We start from the raw sequence: 16,860 nt of genomic DNA, 5'->3' as shown, positions 1-16,860 counted from the left end.
GTAGGCGCACACAAGATGGAAAAGCCACTATGCCTACAGTTAACACCCTAACAACTGGACACTGAATGAGCCACACATACAAATGACAATCATTGCCTGCAACATATACCCACAGAGAGGTCATAGGATACAACACCACACAAAGGCTTGCAGAAATGGCATACCTTTATTTGTGTACTATTACAGATTTATATGCCATGTCATGTAGCTGTTCAAACGTTGACATCCATATCAGCAGAATAATGCAACTGTAAAACAGTTATACTAATACGTTAGTCTGGAAAGGTCCGCAACTGTTGCTGTCCAGACCAAGCCCTTCAAATCATACATTAGTAAAGACAGACTGGGCCACAGGATACCACACAATCAACATTACATGATGCAGGTGTATAGTCCAGCAGCCTCTATCTACACTCTGTACATAATCACTGGGTGGTAAAGACTTCAGTTGACCAAATGGGATGTAACTGTTACATAACAATGCATAACTGACACCATCACAGGCACACTGGTAAACAGTACAGTCTATATGGCAGGAGGCAGTAGACCTGCAGTAACCCACTTTATGTAAGTGATGTCAACATTACATGTGGACCAAGCCTGACAATATGGATGTTAACAGCCATGTTGATGGGTATAACACATAACGACTGATTTACATTTGCCCCCATAGGTTATGCATTCACACACCCCTGTCTGTCCTGACACATAATAACTGCTGGTACAGAGGTGCCATGGCCACATACTTCCCACTAGATAATGACATCCATCTGTACAGCATCCCACCACTCTGTCTAACATACATGACTGTTAAGGGAGGCCCGGCAGCAGTACATCTGGCAAGTATCTGGACATTGCATCTCACTGGGTAGGTACACTAAGCTGCTAGGCATGTAACAAAAGCACTGTGCAGGCTACAGGCAGACTGGCTCAACACTGGCCTACATCTCCTATGGGGGAATGCACATGTACCTGCATATATAGCAGGCTCTACAGGCATGTCACAGCACAGGGTATGATACACCTGTGTGAAAGTGCATGACCACAACCAATGTGAACACAGCCACAGCCACATATGGTAAGCTAGCATAATATTTCAGCATATGGACTATCTGTTCAACACCATCTTCATATGTGCCACTCACACACTAACCCTATACATATACTGAGCCGCTACACAGTGTGGTCTGATGCCTGTCTGTGGTATGGGACATGTGTGTGTGTATGGCCCTACAAACTTGTAAGCCGATACCATAACATACAGTGGAGCAGCATGCAACATCAGATAGGATGGGACTTAGGACGATGACAGCTACCACAGTCTGTACACAGGCCAAGGTACATATTAACAATACACATACTGTTGACATTCACCATAAGTACACAGACCTCAGTACTGTACAAACAACCACAGAATGTCCAGGTTATGTCATCAAATATAACCTCTACTGTACATAACATGTGTAGCAGTCTGATATCTTACTGGCTTGTTATCAGATATGATGACACTAATTATGGTGTACAGCACATATGCCCATCTTAATGCATGACATATGTACAAAGATTGACAGAGTTGTGGCTGGAAGCACACACAGGGCCAAGTGACACATTGCTGTGATATCCTCATACATTAACTGTTGTAACAGGGTTTGTCACAACATATGTCCTATGAGGGATATGAAGTCAGTAACTGTCATGGCTTGCACCATCTACAGACTGCAATCCTCACACTACCTTCTGCAGTCCACAGATAGGTGTTCCATGGGTAACACATGAAACAAAAGGCACCACACACTGCCCAGTCTGCAGATGACCCTATAGATGGGGATTCCTCATAAACATAGAACTGACATGGCAGGTATGAAAACATGTAGGACAGCCATATCCGCACACACCCTGTTAAACTAACATTACTCTGAATGCAGTATAACAGCACTTACAGTCTGTAGTCAGGTCAGGCACATCCCTCTTCTGTGTGTTGGCCTGTTTCCACAGTGTATGTTGTCAATGGTAAATCCCCAATCCATCTGAGATGCTATTTGCCAAACAACAGATTGAGTTCCTGTTCACAGTGAATGAAAAGGCCCAACACCAACATGATATTCCTAGATACTGGAGTGTGTTTCCATGCAATTGGCTATGGGAATGTTACCACAGTTGTTCCACATTCAATCAGCTAGGGGAGGGCTGCAATTTGTGCAGAGGCCATCAGCTGATCATGAGCATTACCTAAAATACACATGCTGCTGCCTAAGCAAAGCAGGTGTAAGTCTCCACATCCACCAGTGAGGGAGTGAGACAGAGGCAAAGACAAGTCAAGGAGGGGTGGGAGAGTAAAACCTAAATATGTTTGTGTCACACACCTACCAGCACAGGGTATTGAACCCCTGGCAACTATGCAATGCTAACACAGTTCTATGCAGTTATTGGATGTGCCACATAGGTTACCTGTTGTGGAGCCCTTAGAACATATATGTGATGATGAGTGACATCTGCAACAGGGAAATGGTAGCTATACAGTAGGTGAAGTACACATGCCTGTCCAAATGACCAGGTGCTAGCATTAACACAGCCACACTCACACAGGGACTCACACACATTGACACACTTGGCACCAGGATTACAACTCATCACTAGTGAGACTGCCACAACACATTACTGTGCAGGTATCACATGCACCGCATGGGTCATATGGAGGTTATATGGGCAAAGGGTATAAGGAGGTGTCTGACATCAGACAGCATGCTTCAGTATGCCGATGGGGGTTGTAATGAGTGTGGATGTGATTATGCGCATCATACAACTCACATACAAACACACAGGGTGCCAGTACTGACGTACATGGGTGCATTTCTGCATGGGTGTGTGGTGGTCGACTGTGCCAGATGGCTATACAAGGCTAGGTGATGGGTATACCTTGGCATCAGGCCACATGACAATGGCCTGCATTGTGGCTCAGGGCTGTAGTTTCTGCATTTGCCCACACAGGTGGGTACTGTATCCACCATCCAGTCACCTGGGTGACTATTGCATATGGCCAATGCTGTACATCGCTTGCCATGTATGTGTCCTTAGTCCATGACATGGACAGTGTCTGGGGTGTGCACACCTCCCACATGCATGTACAGTGACATGTGGAACTGTACCTGGGCTGTCTGGCCCATGTTGTGTACACAGATTATCATCAGATGTGCCAGTCTTGGCCACCTGTGGCAGGGACTGGTAATGGACAGCAGGTTTACCCTGCACCTACATTGATAGCATGCTAATGGCATTCCCTGGTGTCAGTGGTATCTGTCCATACAGGGCATGTTTTCAGGCATGGTATTTCCTTTGTGGGTCACATGTGATGGCACCACAGGTGCTGCAGGTGTTCGGTGGGGAACATGGGGAAGGTGCACTGTCTGCATGTACGTGCCTATTGAACAGGGTGCCATGCCCTCTGTTGCCCACTGCAATCACTCCATAGTTACTATCAGTGGCCAATATGCAGTGTACTACCCACATATTGGTTGTTGCCTAAGCATGTGTGTGTGTGTGTGTGTGTGTGTGTGTGTGTGTGTGTGTGTGTGTGTGTGTGTGTGTGTGTGTGTGTGTGTATGAGACATGGGTTGAGAGGGTGCTCTGGGTAATACTGGGGTTGCTAAATGTGATTGCCTGGCCTTGATGTCACATGTATGGGTATGGATTTGTATCCCAGCCTCCCAGCTATTTCACATCTGTTATCCCTGTTTACGTGGACATTGTGATATATACTAGGCCACCATATAAGAATTCTGCAAAATCCACTCCTCATTGGGGCCAGGTTTCACACACACTCACAGGATACGAGTTACAAACACACACACACCTGTCATGTCTGGGAGTAGAACCCCTATCTAACTAGTTTATTATATTACAGCACTATGCAGTTATAGTACATGCCACAGAGATTATTGGAGTATTTCTTCCCCAAAGGTGTATATCATAATGAATGACATCAGCAGGATTACCAAAGTAGGGCATTTGAAATGTACCGAGTGTGACTAGCCTAAAATGCATTGCTCCCTACACAGGCAGCGACACACTCATGAAACATCCGCAACCGACATGTGGGGGTATAGAACCCCTAACAGAGGTCTATATCACAGTACAACATGAAGTTGATATGCAACACACCACAGGGATGACTGGAGAGCTACTTCCCCAAAGTTGTATTTCACAATGAATGACATCAGCAAGATTGCCAAAGTAGGGCATTTGAAATGTACTGAGTGTGACTAGCCTAAAATGCATTGCTCCCTAGTATTCATAGGCCTACACATACCTTGGTATCCACTGGGATGGGTTCCCCTCTGTTAGTTCTGTGTGTGAAGGGTGGCCGTCATAGCTCAACAATTTGCTGTAGAAGGTCCCTCTCTACCCTATAGTGCTTCACTATCTCCAGCTCATGTAGCCACTGGTAGGTTACCCTGGGTCTGTACACTCTTCTCTGTCTCCTCACTGTGGATTGGTCGACAGCATTCACATCCTCATCACCCTCAGTCTATTCCACAAGTTGTTGTATTATAGCTATTGCAGCCCCTATCATTTTGTTATTGTGAGTGTTAAAAGTTCCCTGCTTGTTTACACTGGTGGTGTAGAGTGTGGGAAAAACCAGAGGGGAAGGTGTTTGCATAGTTTATAGAAGTGATTTGGGCTGGGCTGGTATGCTGCCTGGGTAATTGGCTGATTCTGATGCATTTCACCTGCCAGCTATGCTAGTTCTCCTAGATTACCTTCCTACTGCTGTTTTCCCTTCCCATTGCCTTCCTGTTTAAGCCTGGGGTGAACCGCACAAACACAGTGCTCAAATGTACACACTGCTGCTATTTTCTGGTTTAACTTTTGTTTTCTGCCTTTAAAACCTGTTTTGCTGTTTAGGCATTGTAAAGAGTGCTAGGCAGGTTTAGACATACCCCCTAGCTTAGCTGTGCTAGGCTAGGAGCAAACCATAGCCACAGGGCTCCAATCCACTTATAGTATGCCTGACACACACCTCCATGATGTCACCTAACTCCTAGGCTTGCACTAGGCTATTCCTACTCTTACACTGTTGGGACCTAACTCACATGCTGGGGAAAACTGGGATTCATTATCATTCCCCTCATTTGCGTAGGATTGCCTGCTAATGCATAGCTACATGTCTCACACTGAGCCTCCCCCCTTAGCAACCACTACTTACTGGCCATGTTGTCTTCTTCCTGCCATTGACTTGCATGGCAGAATACTGATTTTAGTTAGAATGCTTACTTTAGGTTTATTTTGCTATTTCCCTCCCATCCAGTTTGCGTGCCACTGTCCTACGCTTAAACAGCCGAGATTGGCTAAAAAAAATAAAAGTTGATTTTTGTATTTTTTTACGGTTTGCAATGCCAGTGGCCTTATACTTGGCCATTAACATGCTTACTACATGATATACAGTTTTTATTTGGAGCTGTCACAGCTCCGTTTTGGATTTTGCAGGAATGTACTCGGTTACTAACCGAGTACATTTCTGCAGATTGCATTAGTCCTGCATGGACGGTTGCAAGCTTCCTGGATTGCAAAATCACCTAATTTGCATAAATTTCTCCTGCCAATGGGGTGATTTGCACACAAGGGCTTAGTCCGTGCAGGATTAGTATAGGAGCACTCATACACGTCCTTGCAGGCTGTTCCTGGATCACATGGCAGACATATTGCCTGCTTGAGCTCCTGCACATCTTACACACCATACAAGCTACAGAGAATCCAGGGGACAGTGTCAGAAGTAAAGATACATAGTGCTGGAAAAAAATTGTGTACCAGCTGCTGTATTTTCATTTTGCTCTGAGTTTAGATCTGTTTAAACAATTTCCTGTATTTTATGAATTTGGGATGCCTCGATTTTGTCACATCTGTGTGCAATAAAAGCACAGTCATGTCTTCATTATTGATGAAAAGTTCCATCTTGTTTTCTCATTTTCAAAAAAAGTCTTGATTACAGTTTCACTATCCTTTTCTAAGATTATACCATAAACATTAGTTCTGTCAAATTAAGTGATAAATCTTGCAAATATTATTTTGCTTTGTCATTTTTTACTGTACCACCAATGTTTCAGCTGTTTTTCTTTACATTTCGTTAATTTTTGGCTCAAAATGTCTACACTACAGTCATCAGCATTTTGAAGCTTCATGGAAATTTGTCAGAGAACTAGAAATCCTGGATGAAAATATTACTCCTGTATCTCACTGCAAGTGTTGTGACCAGAAGACCGAAAGAATAGCAAGCACTACATTCTTTCATATTGCAGGTGAGGAAACAATCACAGTATTTAACACTTATAACTTTAAGGATGAGCAGATAAAATTTTTATCTTAAAAGATGAGTTTCAAGCTCATTCTGAACCAAGGAAGAATCTGTTCTATATAAGGTGTTTATTTTCACTAGAAATCATGTGTTGCAGGACAAATTTGATGTTTATGTGACTGATCTGAGCCACATTGCAAAGCTATGAGTTAGCCATTGTGCATGATTCACTAAATGGGGATAGAAAATATGGAATCAGAAATGATCAGCAAGGATCAGACGATAAGAAATAAAGACCTGCTATCTGATAAACCTGTAGGTCAATGCAAAGCAAATTTAGTTTGCAGCATTTGTCTTAAATGTATAAGTGGGGAGTTAGAAGTGTGTGAAATAAAGACTATTCATGAATATGAGAGCAAAACAAAGACCTGAGCTGTTAAAAATATTAAAAATAAACATGAGAATATTGGTAGCTTCATAATTTTTAAAATGCATTTTGGCAAAAAACAGGCAAAAATCATAGCGTGTGTAAGCAAAGTGGGTGCAGGCATGGGATGTCATATTTTAAAGCAATTAATTTAGTCTGTATACTACGTGTTAGTGATGCCTGTTAGTCAGACATACATAAAACCTTAAATAATGTGTTACAACAATACATGCATGTATTAGAAACAAAGGAATATGGTAAAGCAGGGATATCTGTGGACCCCATTATCATTATCATCCCCATCACATCTTAATGACCTTCATCTTCATTGTCATTATACCATCTTTATCTTCTTCACCATCATGATCATCTTCATTGAATTCTCGTCACATGTTTGCAGATGTACAGCTTATCCAAAATGTTTTTAATCCAGCACTAATTCAGTCAATATAAAACACACACAAACGCACTTTCCTGTATGGCTATTACTGAAGTGATTCACATGTGCACCAGTTTTTTTCTTAATAGACATCATCCCATGCTACACATTTATTTATTTCGTACAATGTTAATTGTTATTGCAATAAGGTCAAAGCAATATACACTTTACTAGGAATCTTACCTTGTTCCATTTTGTTTTGTTCCATTTTTCTTGAAAATAACTGCATGTAGTTATTTAATGATTCATAGGGTGGTATTCATAGTTGGTACATGAACACAGTAGACGTATTTGCGATGCTTGTTAGTGAGTGTAGGTAGCTTGAAATTCATAGAGGGCATTTATGGTAATGCTGTGTGTTTTGTATCTATTTTGCAATCCATGAGCCATGTATGCACAATCACTTATATAACCCAAACTGAATTATTTTTCCTAGTGATCCTTTCAGTAGTTTGTCCAAGTATGCACAATCACCAGAATGAAACATTCCTCCAGCAGTCCCTTCAGTTGTTTATCCAAGTATGATAAACAGTTTCCCAGTGATCCCTTTGATAGTTTGTTCAAATATGCACAAGCACAAAAATTAAACATTTCCCCCAGTGATCCCTTCAGTAATTTTACCAAGTATGCACAAGTGCCATAATAAAACATCTCTCCCCAGTGATCCCTTCAGTAGTTTTTCAAAGTGCAAGCTCCAAAATGAATTATTTTCCCCAGTGATCCTTTCAGTAGTTTGTTCAAGTATGCACAAACACCAAATGAAACAAATCCCCCAGAAATCCATTCAATGGTTTGTCCAAATATGCACAAGCATCTATATGAAATATTTCTCCACTGGTCCTCTCAGTAGTTTTTCCAAGTATGCACAAACACCAAAATGAAAACAATTCCCCCTGCAATCCGCTAGGTATTGTCTAAGTATGCACAGGCAATAAATTAAACAATTCCCCAGCAATCCCTTCAGTAGTTTGTCCAAGTATGCATAAGCACAAAAATAAATCATTTCCCCAGTGATCACCACAGTAATTTGAGTAAGTTTGCACAAGCACAAAATGTTACTAATAATACAAACATTTCCAACTTACTTCACCCTAACTCCATTATTCTTCAAGTAAACTGGTGTTTATTCACGTAAGTTCAGGGTCATTTACATGTTCTGTATGCAAATGAGGCCCTTGCACACTCATCTCTATGAATCATAGTCATATGCCAATGTGTAAGGTACCTTATCCTCCCAAAAGCTCTCCCACTAATGGCTATGCCTTAAGCACATAGCACTTTTACATCTGAAAGTGTGTTTATCCAAATGCCTCAATGTTTCCATAGCATGAAAGACCACAGTGACCTTATTTACATGATGATGTGATGCCACTCTTCATGGATCAACATTACGCAAATTCAGAGGGCTGGATTATGAATATCGCCTGTAGTCTGATTGAGTGACTGACGGTGCTGGATTCTGTGTCACTTTAAGTGTTGAACTCCAATGCCCTATTTACATGCTAAGAGCATAATTACACCAAAAAAGGAACAGTAAAATGATTCTGCATATAATTGTTTCCTCATCTGTGATTTGAAGAAATGTTGCACATTATATTTTTTCCGCATTACCTACTTACTTATAGTGAGATACAGTTTAAATCTTTGAATCCAGAACTTGCATTTCTCTGATGTTAATGATTGTAGCACAGAAATGTCTGATCTGAATATTAAAAAATGCTGCCTAAGAATTTGTACTTTGGTGGATAAGAAAACAAGAAATATTTATTTTTATGGCAGTAAGATTCATAACTAAGTAATTATTTGCTGATATATTAGTATATGAAACAAAACTGGAATAAAGTTATTATGTGCAGGAAACCAGACTGAATTTACTGCCTTTGTTGATTAGACTTTTCCATTTATAACAATGAAAAATATTTTTCTTCTATTGTACATGGCTGGGCATCCTAGATAAGAAGTTACTTTCTGAAACTCAGTTAGAGCAAATCAGAAACGCTCCAACTGGTGTGGACAGAAAACAAAAGAGAGTCCTATTAGTTTTGTCAGCATGTCATATAGGTATGCAAATAAGGATATAAACAATCAAGATGGCTGAGGGAAGAGGCTTAAGACATGAAATATATACTCTTTTGCTGAGTTGTCTTATAGTCAACATCACATGATAATCTGGTTTCTGAAATGTTAACACCATTTAAAGATATACTCACATACTACTAACATATGTAAAATACCCAATAGGCCATATTTCATTTTTAGCCTAAAAATAATACTGTTATAGGTGATTGCATTGTCAGACATATGGATGTGACTCTTACCAAGTTGAGCAAGGAAAGCCTGACAGTTAGTTGCCTGTCTAGTGTCAGAATCAATCGGATCACGCATGCACTCAAGTCCTTGAACAACATCTACTAGTATGACTGTCATAGTTCATGCTGTTGTCAATGACTTGAGATGTACCTCCCTAGATTATATGCAGAGATACATGATGGAGTTCTTAGACTGTGGATCTACGGCAGGTATGAGCACAGCATTGAGCAGCTTTCTACCAAGTCCAATGATGATGTCGCAATACGAGCAAAAATAACAGACCTCAATAATTGGATTAGTGTTTTGTGTCATTCAAAGGGGAGCCAATATCTGTTAGCCTGAGAGGACATGATTGGCAGACCGCACTGCTCCACTGGGGATGGTCTGCATCTGTCCCTCTAAGGTTTTGATGATTGGCAAAGACATTGTCCACCCCCCATAGTGCCATTTAGGCAATGCCAACCAACCAACCAACCAACCAACCAACCAACCAACCAACCAACCAACCGACCAACCAACCAACCAACCAACATAATGTTATTGATCAACGCTAGGAGCCTTAACAAGAAACTCCATTCCTTATAGGCACTTGTCATCCTGGAGGACATTGAAATCTATGTAGTGACTGAGACATGGTTTAACATAGCAGAGAGCACTTCAGATGTGCAGGGCTATAATGCCTTCTCCATGTTTAGACCAGCTACTGTGCAGGAGGGGAAAAATATGGAGGTGTCTCAATCTACATCCAGAAGAGACTCACATCAAGGCTGGTAAAACAGCATAATGCATAAGAGCTTCTTCATGTCCAAATAACTATCAGAAAGGTCTTGTACCATTTATTAGCTAGTATCCGCTCTATGACACAAGAAAACCACAACACCCATTTGCAGAAACTAGAACACCACAACTAGTGCACAAGCACAAAGATTCATGGACTTTGTCAATACAAATGCCCTGGAACAATTAGCCAGAGTACCCACTAGGGGAGATAAGAGCTTGGATCTTGCCTTATGGGAGCATATTGCATATACCTCTCAACTGCCAAGATTTTTGCCTCATATTTTGGGTGTATTCCTCATAAAATTTGTGGTTTTCTGTCATATCACTGGAATGATCTGAAGATTGAAGTTACTAAATAATGATATACATTTGAGTTTCAGACTTCAAATCCTTCAGAAAATGTATGTTAACACAAAAATGGTTAGTCTTACAACTTTCTAAGTTTGTAAGAGCAATATTTAAAATCTGTCCCTATTTTTGGGCCTTTGACCCCAATTTAATCAGGCTTTGTCCATATTTTTTGCAGTAAGATGTTGAGAGGTGTCATCTTGCACTATCCCTTGCATAACCTTATCACTTGTTAGGTCTGACCATAAAGCATTTTTTCTTAATAAAATTGAAACCTAAGATCCTTTCACCCAAGTTAACTTTAGAAATTTCTTTAAAACAAGCTACCTACTACTAAGTGACACATTGGCAAAGTTAATCCCCATCAAATGCAGTTAACTCCACTGAATACACAGAAATGTACACAACTACATTATAACAACATGTTAACACTGGCATAGATACAGCTGTACCCCAGATGGACAAGTGCAGGACAAACCCCATAAACAAACCTACATAAAAGGAAAATAATTTTTACTCCAAAAAAAGAAGAGTAACTCCCAGAATGTTAGAGCCCTTATTCCTGAAATAAAAGACTCAGGAACTTATTAAAATCCACCAAAGCCATGTATGAGGCTAAAATTGCTACTCAACCCAAAACAATAACAGGACATTTTTTAACAATGTGTGTAATCTCAAAAGGACAACTCAGCAATGTGCTGAGCTGATTTGTGAATGACATTACCTACACTGAAGTTGAAGAAATAGTGAACCTAATGGATGTTAAATTTAGCTCTAACTTTACCCCTCTCTCCCCTCTGTCAACATGTACCAAAACTGTCTCACCTCCAACTATCACACAAGACCAGGTCCTAAAAGTGCTATCAAAAGCTAAAAATACTGAATCAATGAGTTTGACAATATCCCTGGGTGCATCTTAAATGGCATGAATCATGATGTAGCCATAGCCCTAACAACAATGTTTACTCACAGCCTCCATAAAGATTTTGTAACAAGTGAAAGGGGAACAGCTACAGTCATTCCCATGCATAAGGGAGGACCTTCCACAGACCCAAACAATTACAGACCCATAAATCTGACCAACCTAAAATGCAAAGCCATGGAAAAACTTATCATGGAATTAGTCAATCAGGACATAGGGAACCTCCAAACTTTGGATCTGTCTCAAGTTTTGGATTCATGAAGGGCAAGTCATGTTTACTCAGTGAGTGGATTTTTTTGAAAAGGTCACCAAAGCAAAGGCAAAATGGTACACACAGCACACCTCAACTTGATCAAAGCGTTTGACACAGTTCCACACTCAGGCATGGTAAAAATCTAAATAAACTGGGAACGAACCCCTATGTCATCCACAGGATTACCAAATGACTCACACATAGGAAGCAGGAAATCAAAATAGGGGAAGTTGCCTCCACAAAGAGCTCAATCACCAGTGGAGTCCCCCATGGTTCTAGGCTGAGACCTCTCCTGTTTAGAATCTACTTTTCTGAAGTAAAAGCCAATACCAAAGGATTCTGGATGACTAAATTTGTAGATGACTGCAAGCCAGCAGCAGTTACTGAATCCCAATATGAATTATCCATCCTGTAGGAAAGTTTCTCCTAAATAAATAAATGGTGACAAAATTATAGACTTAAGGTACATACCCAAACATGTGTTATTGTATCTTTTAGGAAGTCATCTGGCCCAGGGAACTACCACATTAAGAATATGCCCCAAGACTTGATCCAGTTGTCCAGGATTTGGGAACTTAGGTGAATAGTGACATAACTTTTGACCAACATGTGTCCATTGTTGTAAGAAAGTCTTTATATATTGCACACATTATAAACAAAGAGATACTATCTAGATCTAGCGATGTCATTGTCCCCCTTTACTCATCCCTCACTAGGCTAATTATTGAATATAATGTCTCTGGCATGTATCTGTCCAGACACATGCAACAACTATAATGCCCATGGAAATACCTTACTAAAAGAATACAAGGCCTAAACAACATGTCCTACATGGACTGATTCAAAGCCCTGTCACTATATTCAGTATCCTACTGACTGCTAAGAAGAGACCTGTGTCTGGCATACAAGGCATTCTCTGACCCAATATTGATGGATTTGCTGCACATCAACACATCAAATGGCACCAGAAATACCTAGTCTAGGGATCTAAACCTCTTTTGTAGCATCAATAGAATGGTTTAGAAGGACAGGTATTTCTCACAGAGGATACCACTGCTCTGGAACAGACCACCCATCCCCATAAAACAAAGTTCATCCCTGTTCATATTCAAGTGCAACTTAGATCTATGGAAGGGAAATAGAAAACGTACCCCAAGACTGCCTCTTGTATGACTAATGGCAGCTCCTAAATGCTTTGTCCCATGAATGAATCCCTTCAAATTATCTATGGTATGATCTCAGTACTGTCATTAGGAATAATATGTAATTACTGACCATGGGATAGGCAAGGACAATGTATAACCAAATGGGATAGTTTAATTTGCACACAAAAAGGGAAAATGGCTAAGTTTAAAATGACCCACAAGGGCAGCCAGCCTAGTCCTTAGTAATGAACATATGAACCTAGAATAATATACCTACATGTGTGAACAGTTAGCCGGAAGCAGTTTGTTAGAAGCATATACCATACTCACATTTGTTCCAAACTCCCTAAGAATGTTTCTGTGCTTGTGGTGATTACAGTGTAAGAAGAACATATGTGAATGTTTAGTGTGATCCCAAACACGGGGGTCCTGAATCTTCTGCAAGGATCACTTTTGATTCAGCGAATATGAATTTTACTATGAAACTCAATCTCAGTGGTTCTCAAAAAGAATCTTCCTGCCACTATAATTTTTTTAGAGAAAGGTTTGATACATTGGTGATTCAACAGTCAGAAGTACACACAAAGATTATTTATTTTAACACCTGTATTGAATTATCACTTAAGACACTGGCAAACATACATTTATGTAAAAAAAAATAAAACATATTGACATAGTTCCAGTTACAAACATTATTCATCACATATATTCTTTTCTATATTTATTATCAATTTAGCATTACATAAATTATCAATTCCTGCCTTCCCTTAAACCTCACTCCTCCTACAAAACAGTATTTTGCATGTATTCATCCCACAATTTTCATTATTTCTATGTAAATGGCCCCTACCTTTTTCTACAGATTCCCACCTCCAATTATTTTATCACTGTTACAATATTCAGTACTTCAAGTACAGTTGGTTTAGACTTTGATTAGCATTTTCTAGTAATTTCCTTTTTGACACCTGAATTAAAGTTAACTTAAGCCTTACTATTTCTAGGGAATTTGGATCGTGTATCCAAGCTTAAAAAAATAATTTTCTTAGTTACACTCAGTTGCTCACCCAATATTTCTGACAAAGTTCTCAACAGGGGATTTTTAAAGTATGTCAAGTTATTATAGTCCCAAAACAAATGTTACCAGTTACCTCCTTCTTCCATATCACACCTCCAACATTTTCATCTTCCTGAGGAAAAACACTTTGGAGTTTTCTTGGGGCATAAAAATACATATGCAAATACTTCCAAGCAAAATTCCTAAATCTTCTAGACTTTGTTACATAATTGGGAGCCATGCATATGTTTTTTCATTGTTTCTTTGTGAATTGCTTATCCAATCTCTCTTCCCAATCTTTTTCTAACCTCTTCTGATTTATTCATATAGTTATTATGTAGTATTTTACTTGTCCAACTAATTTTCCTTTCCTTTTAACAGCAACTTCAGTTCTAGATTCAATTAAAAGCTCTACCAGAGCAGGTATTTCACTTAGGATTCCCCTATCCCTTTATCTTTGACTATACACTGATATCAGTCCCTGAGAGGAGATTGCTGGATGGCACAGTGGTGCAGCGGTAGTGTGGTCACCTCACAGCAAGAGGTTCTCTGGTTTGATTCTCAGCTGGGTACCTTCTGTGCAGAGTCTGCATGTCCTTCCTGTGTTTGTGTGGGTTTCCGCTGGGTGCTCTACATTCTTCCTATGTTTAAAAACATGCATCCTGAGCATTTCTCCCCAGGCCTCTGCTGGAAATTGGCTTTGTTCCATGTCGGACTTTCCTGGTTAAATAAATAGGGATGGCAATCTCTAACCTGCATCTGAAATGGCTTCTTCCCATTTTACTTCTATTCCCCCTCTAGATATTCAGCCACAATGCCTTGGTTCCTTTGACAGTTTTCTGAAGTAAATTCCAACCCTCTCTTGGCTATTCCCTGTATCCCTAATTTATGTCATTCTATTAACAATATCTCTCTTCTCCATCTTCACACTAGCTTAGTTCTTAGAATAGTTTCTGCTACTTTATATGCAAACACTGATTATTGCACTGACAGTGAAACAGTGATTTTTCCAATTCACTATTTCACTCAAAGCAGTTTTGCAGGTACCTGCTGTACACTTATACTCTTTCTATCTTTAATTTACCAGTTCCAAGATTGCTGTATCCTAAAAAATTGAACTCTTCAAATGCAACATTCTGCATCATTAAGCAAAAACAAAACAAATTCCATATTTGTGATTGCACACAAGTGTTGATTACTAGTAGTTCACTATTAGACTTGGTACCCAAACACCACATAGATGCCAGGATATGTGTCCTTTAACACAAGCTCATTTCTCACAGCTGAAAATCTTTATACTTTCAAAAGTACTTTGGATGAACAACATATAAAATGAATTTAACTAGTAGACATTTTATATGGGAGAAAGCAGTCTCTCAGTAGCTGCACTCCTTGGAACCCATTACAAATTTATAGGAAGCTATAACATGATACCACAGTTCTAAAATGTGACAAACATGAGCAGTTTTAAGTAAACTAGACAGAATTTAATAACTTCCAATGTCTCATGACAGGCTTAAAAAGAAATGTCAGATGGATGTATTATATAAATAAGAGAAAGGCTAGGCAAATCAATGTCCAGCTATCCCCTCCTACAAGAAATTGTGACATACTAATACAGTTATACATTGGAAAGAATTTGGTGGGGAAAGATATATGATCAGTTCAGTAGACAGAGTAACAGGGTAGAAGCATGGATATGTACAGAAGAAAATAAGAAAAGTCGCTTTACATTTGAATACACTGTTACTGTATGACTGACATTTTTGATTTGTCTCTATTGCTAGGATAGGAATGAAAGCCAGTTCTGGACATGTTAGCTATTATTCTGAGAAATTAATGTACACCTCTGATGTTGTACACTAAAAATGGCACACAACCACTGCTATGCATTACAATCGTCTGAAATAAAAGATTGCTTATTATTTGATTGGAGAGTTGAATACTCTGAGTAAGAGTAATCCATCAGGTACAAGCTGGGCTAATGTAAATTAAGGTTGAAGAGTTCATGGGGCCACTGTGTCCCCAGCCACTCTACTTATACAGATAGAGGAGTGATGGATGCTCTGTGGGGTACATTCATATAGTTACATATCAGAGATGTGCATATACTATCTCCCAGGTTCCTGCTTTTAGACACATGTGGTCTGTGTAAGTGTAGTCATTCTTTAGTCACCTGGAAGTTGATGAAGCTTAATTTTGTTTAAATATTAATCTAGTTATCAAAGATGCTTATTGTCTATTTTGGAGAAGCATTCATTACATTCATTTAGATTTAACTGGAAAATACTATTGTGTAGCCACCCTTATTATTTAAATGATGATATTGCTGGTTATTTAAAACCTATATGTATATCCTTTAATTTAGCACACTAGTATTCGTGCTACCTTGAGCACTTACCATAGGAATTTTGAGAGGACCAAGAATTCTGGATACTGCGATGGAAGGCGTAGAGCTGGAATCTCCAACAATTGCCTGTACACGTTTAGCCCCCTTGCATAATGCAGTGGAAAGTATACCTTGAGTTCCACTAAGCATTACAGTCGTTGCTCTCAGGGCTGCAAGTGGTAAATCACAGGAATCATAGATCTTGTACCCCAAAGTAAGGTTAGGAAGCAAATGAATGTCTTCATTTATTTCTTTTACTGCAAATCGCATAGCCTGCACCCAACGGAAAGCTCTGAAATCAAAACTACAAATGAAACAAAAGTCAGAGGATATTCTGAAACTTAAAGTACATGGTCACGCACCTCTAGGTTTACCTAAAATAAAATGAAATTCAATAGTATGTGGAGTTGAAAGTGATTTTACTTATATTAGGATAGGAAGAGCACACCAGTATTGTTACATGCAGCATAATGCATACAGTGCAATGCTGAAAAGGTAATGTTT

At 39.6% G+C, this 16,860-nt stretch overlaps 1 protein-coding gene across 1 annotated transcript in view; it reads right to left on the bottom strand.

Annotated features, from left to right (window-relative positions):
- LOC122801412 (extracellular calcium-sensing receptor-like) overlaps positions 1-16,626 on the bottom strand; it is an 81,703-nt gene extending 65,077 nt beyond the window's left edge. The window contains exon 1 of the mRNA XM_044070927.1: positions 16,369-16,626. Within this exon, the coding sequence (XP_043926862.1) occupies positions 16,369-16,626 (258 nt within the window). The remainder of the gene's footprint in view (positions 1-16,368) is intronic.
- Between the last annotated feature and the right edge of the window lie 234 nt (positions 16,627-16,860).

The sequence above is a fragment of the Protopterus annectens genome, chromosome 4.part1, assembly GCF_019279795.1.
Source record: "Protopterus annectens isolate FY-2018-M chromosome 4.part1, PAN1.0, whole genome shotgun sequence".
Classification (NCBI taxonomy): Eukaryota; Metazoa; Chordata; order Ceratodontiformes; family Protopteridae; genus Protopterus; species Protopterus annectens.
This window is presented reverse-complemented; position numbering and strand designations above follow the sequence as displayed.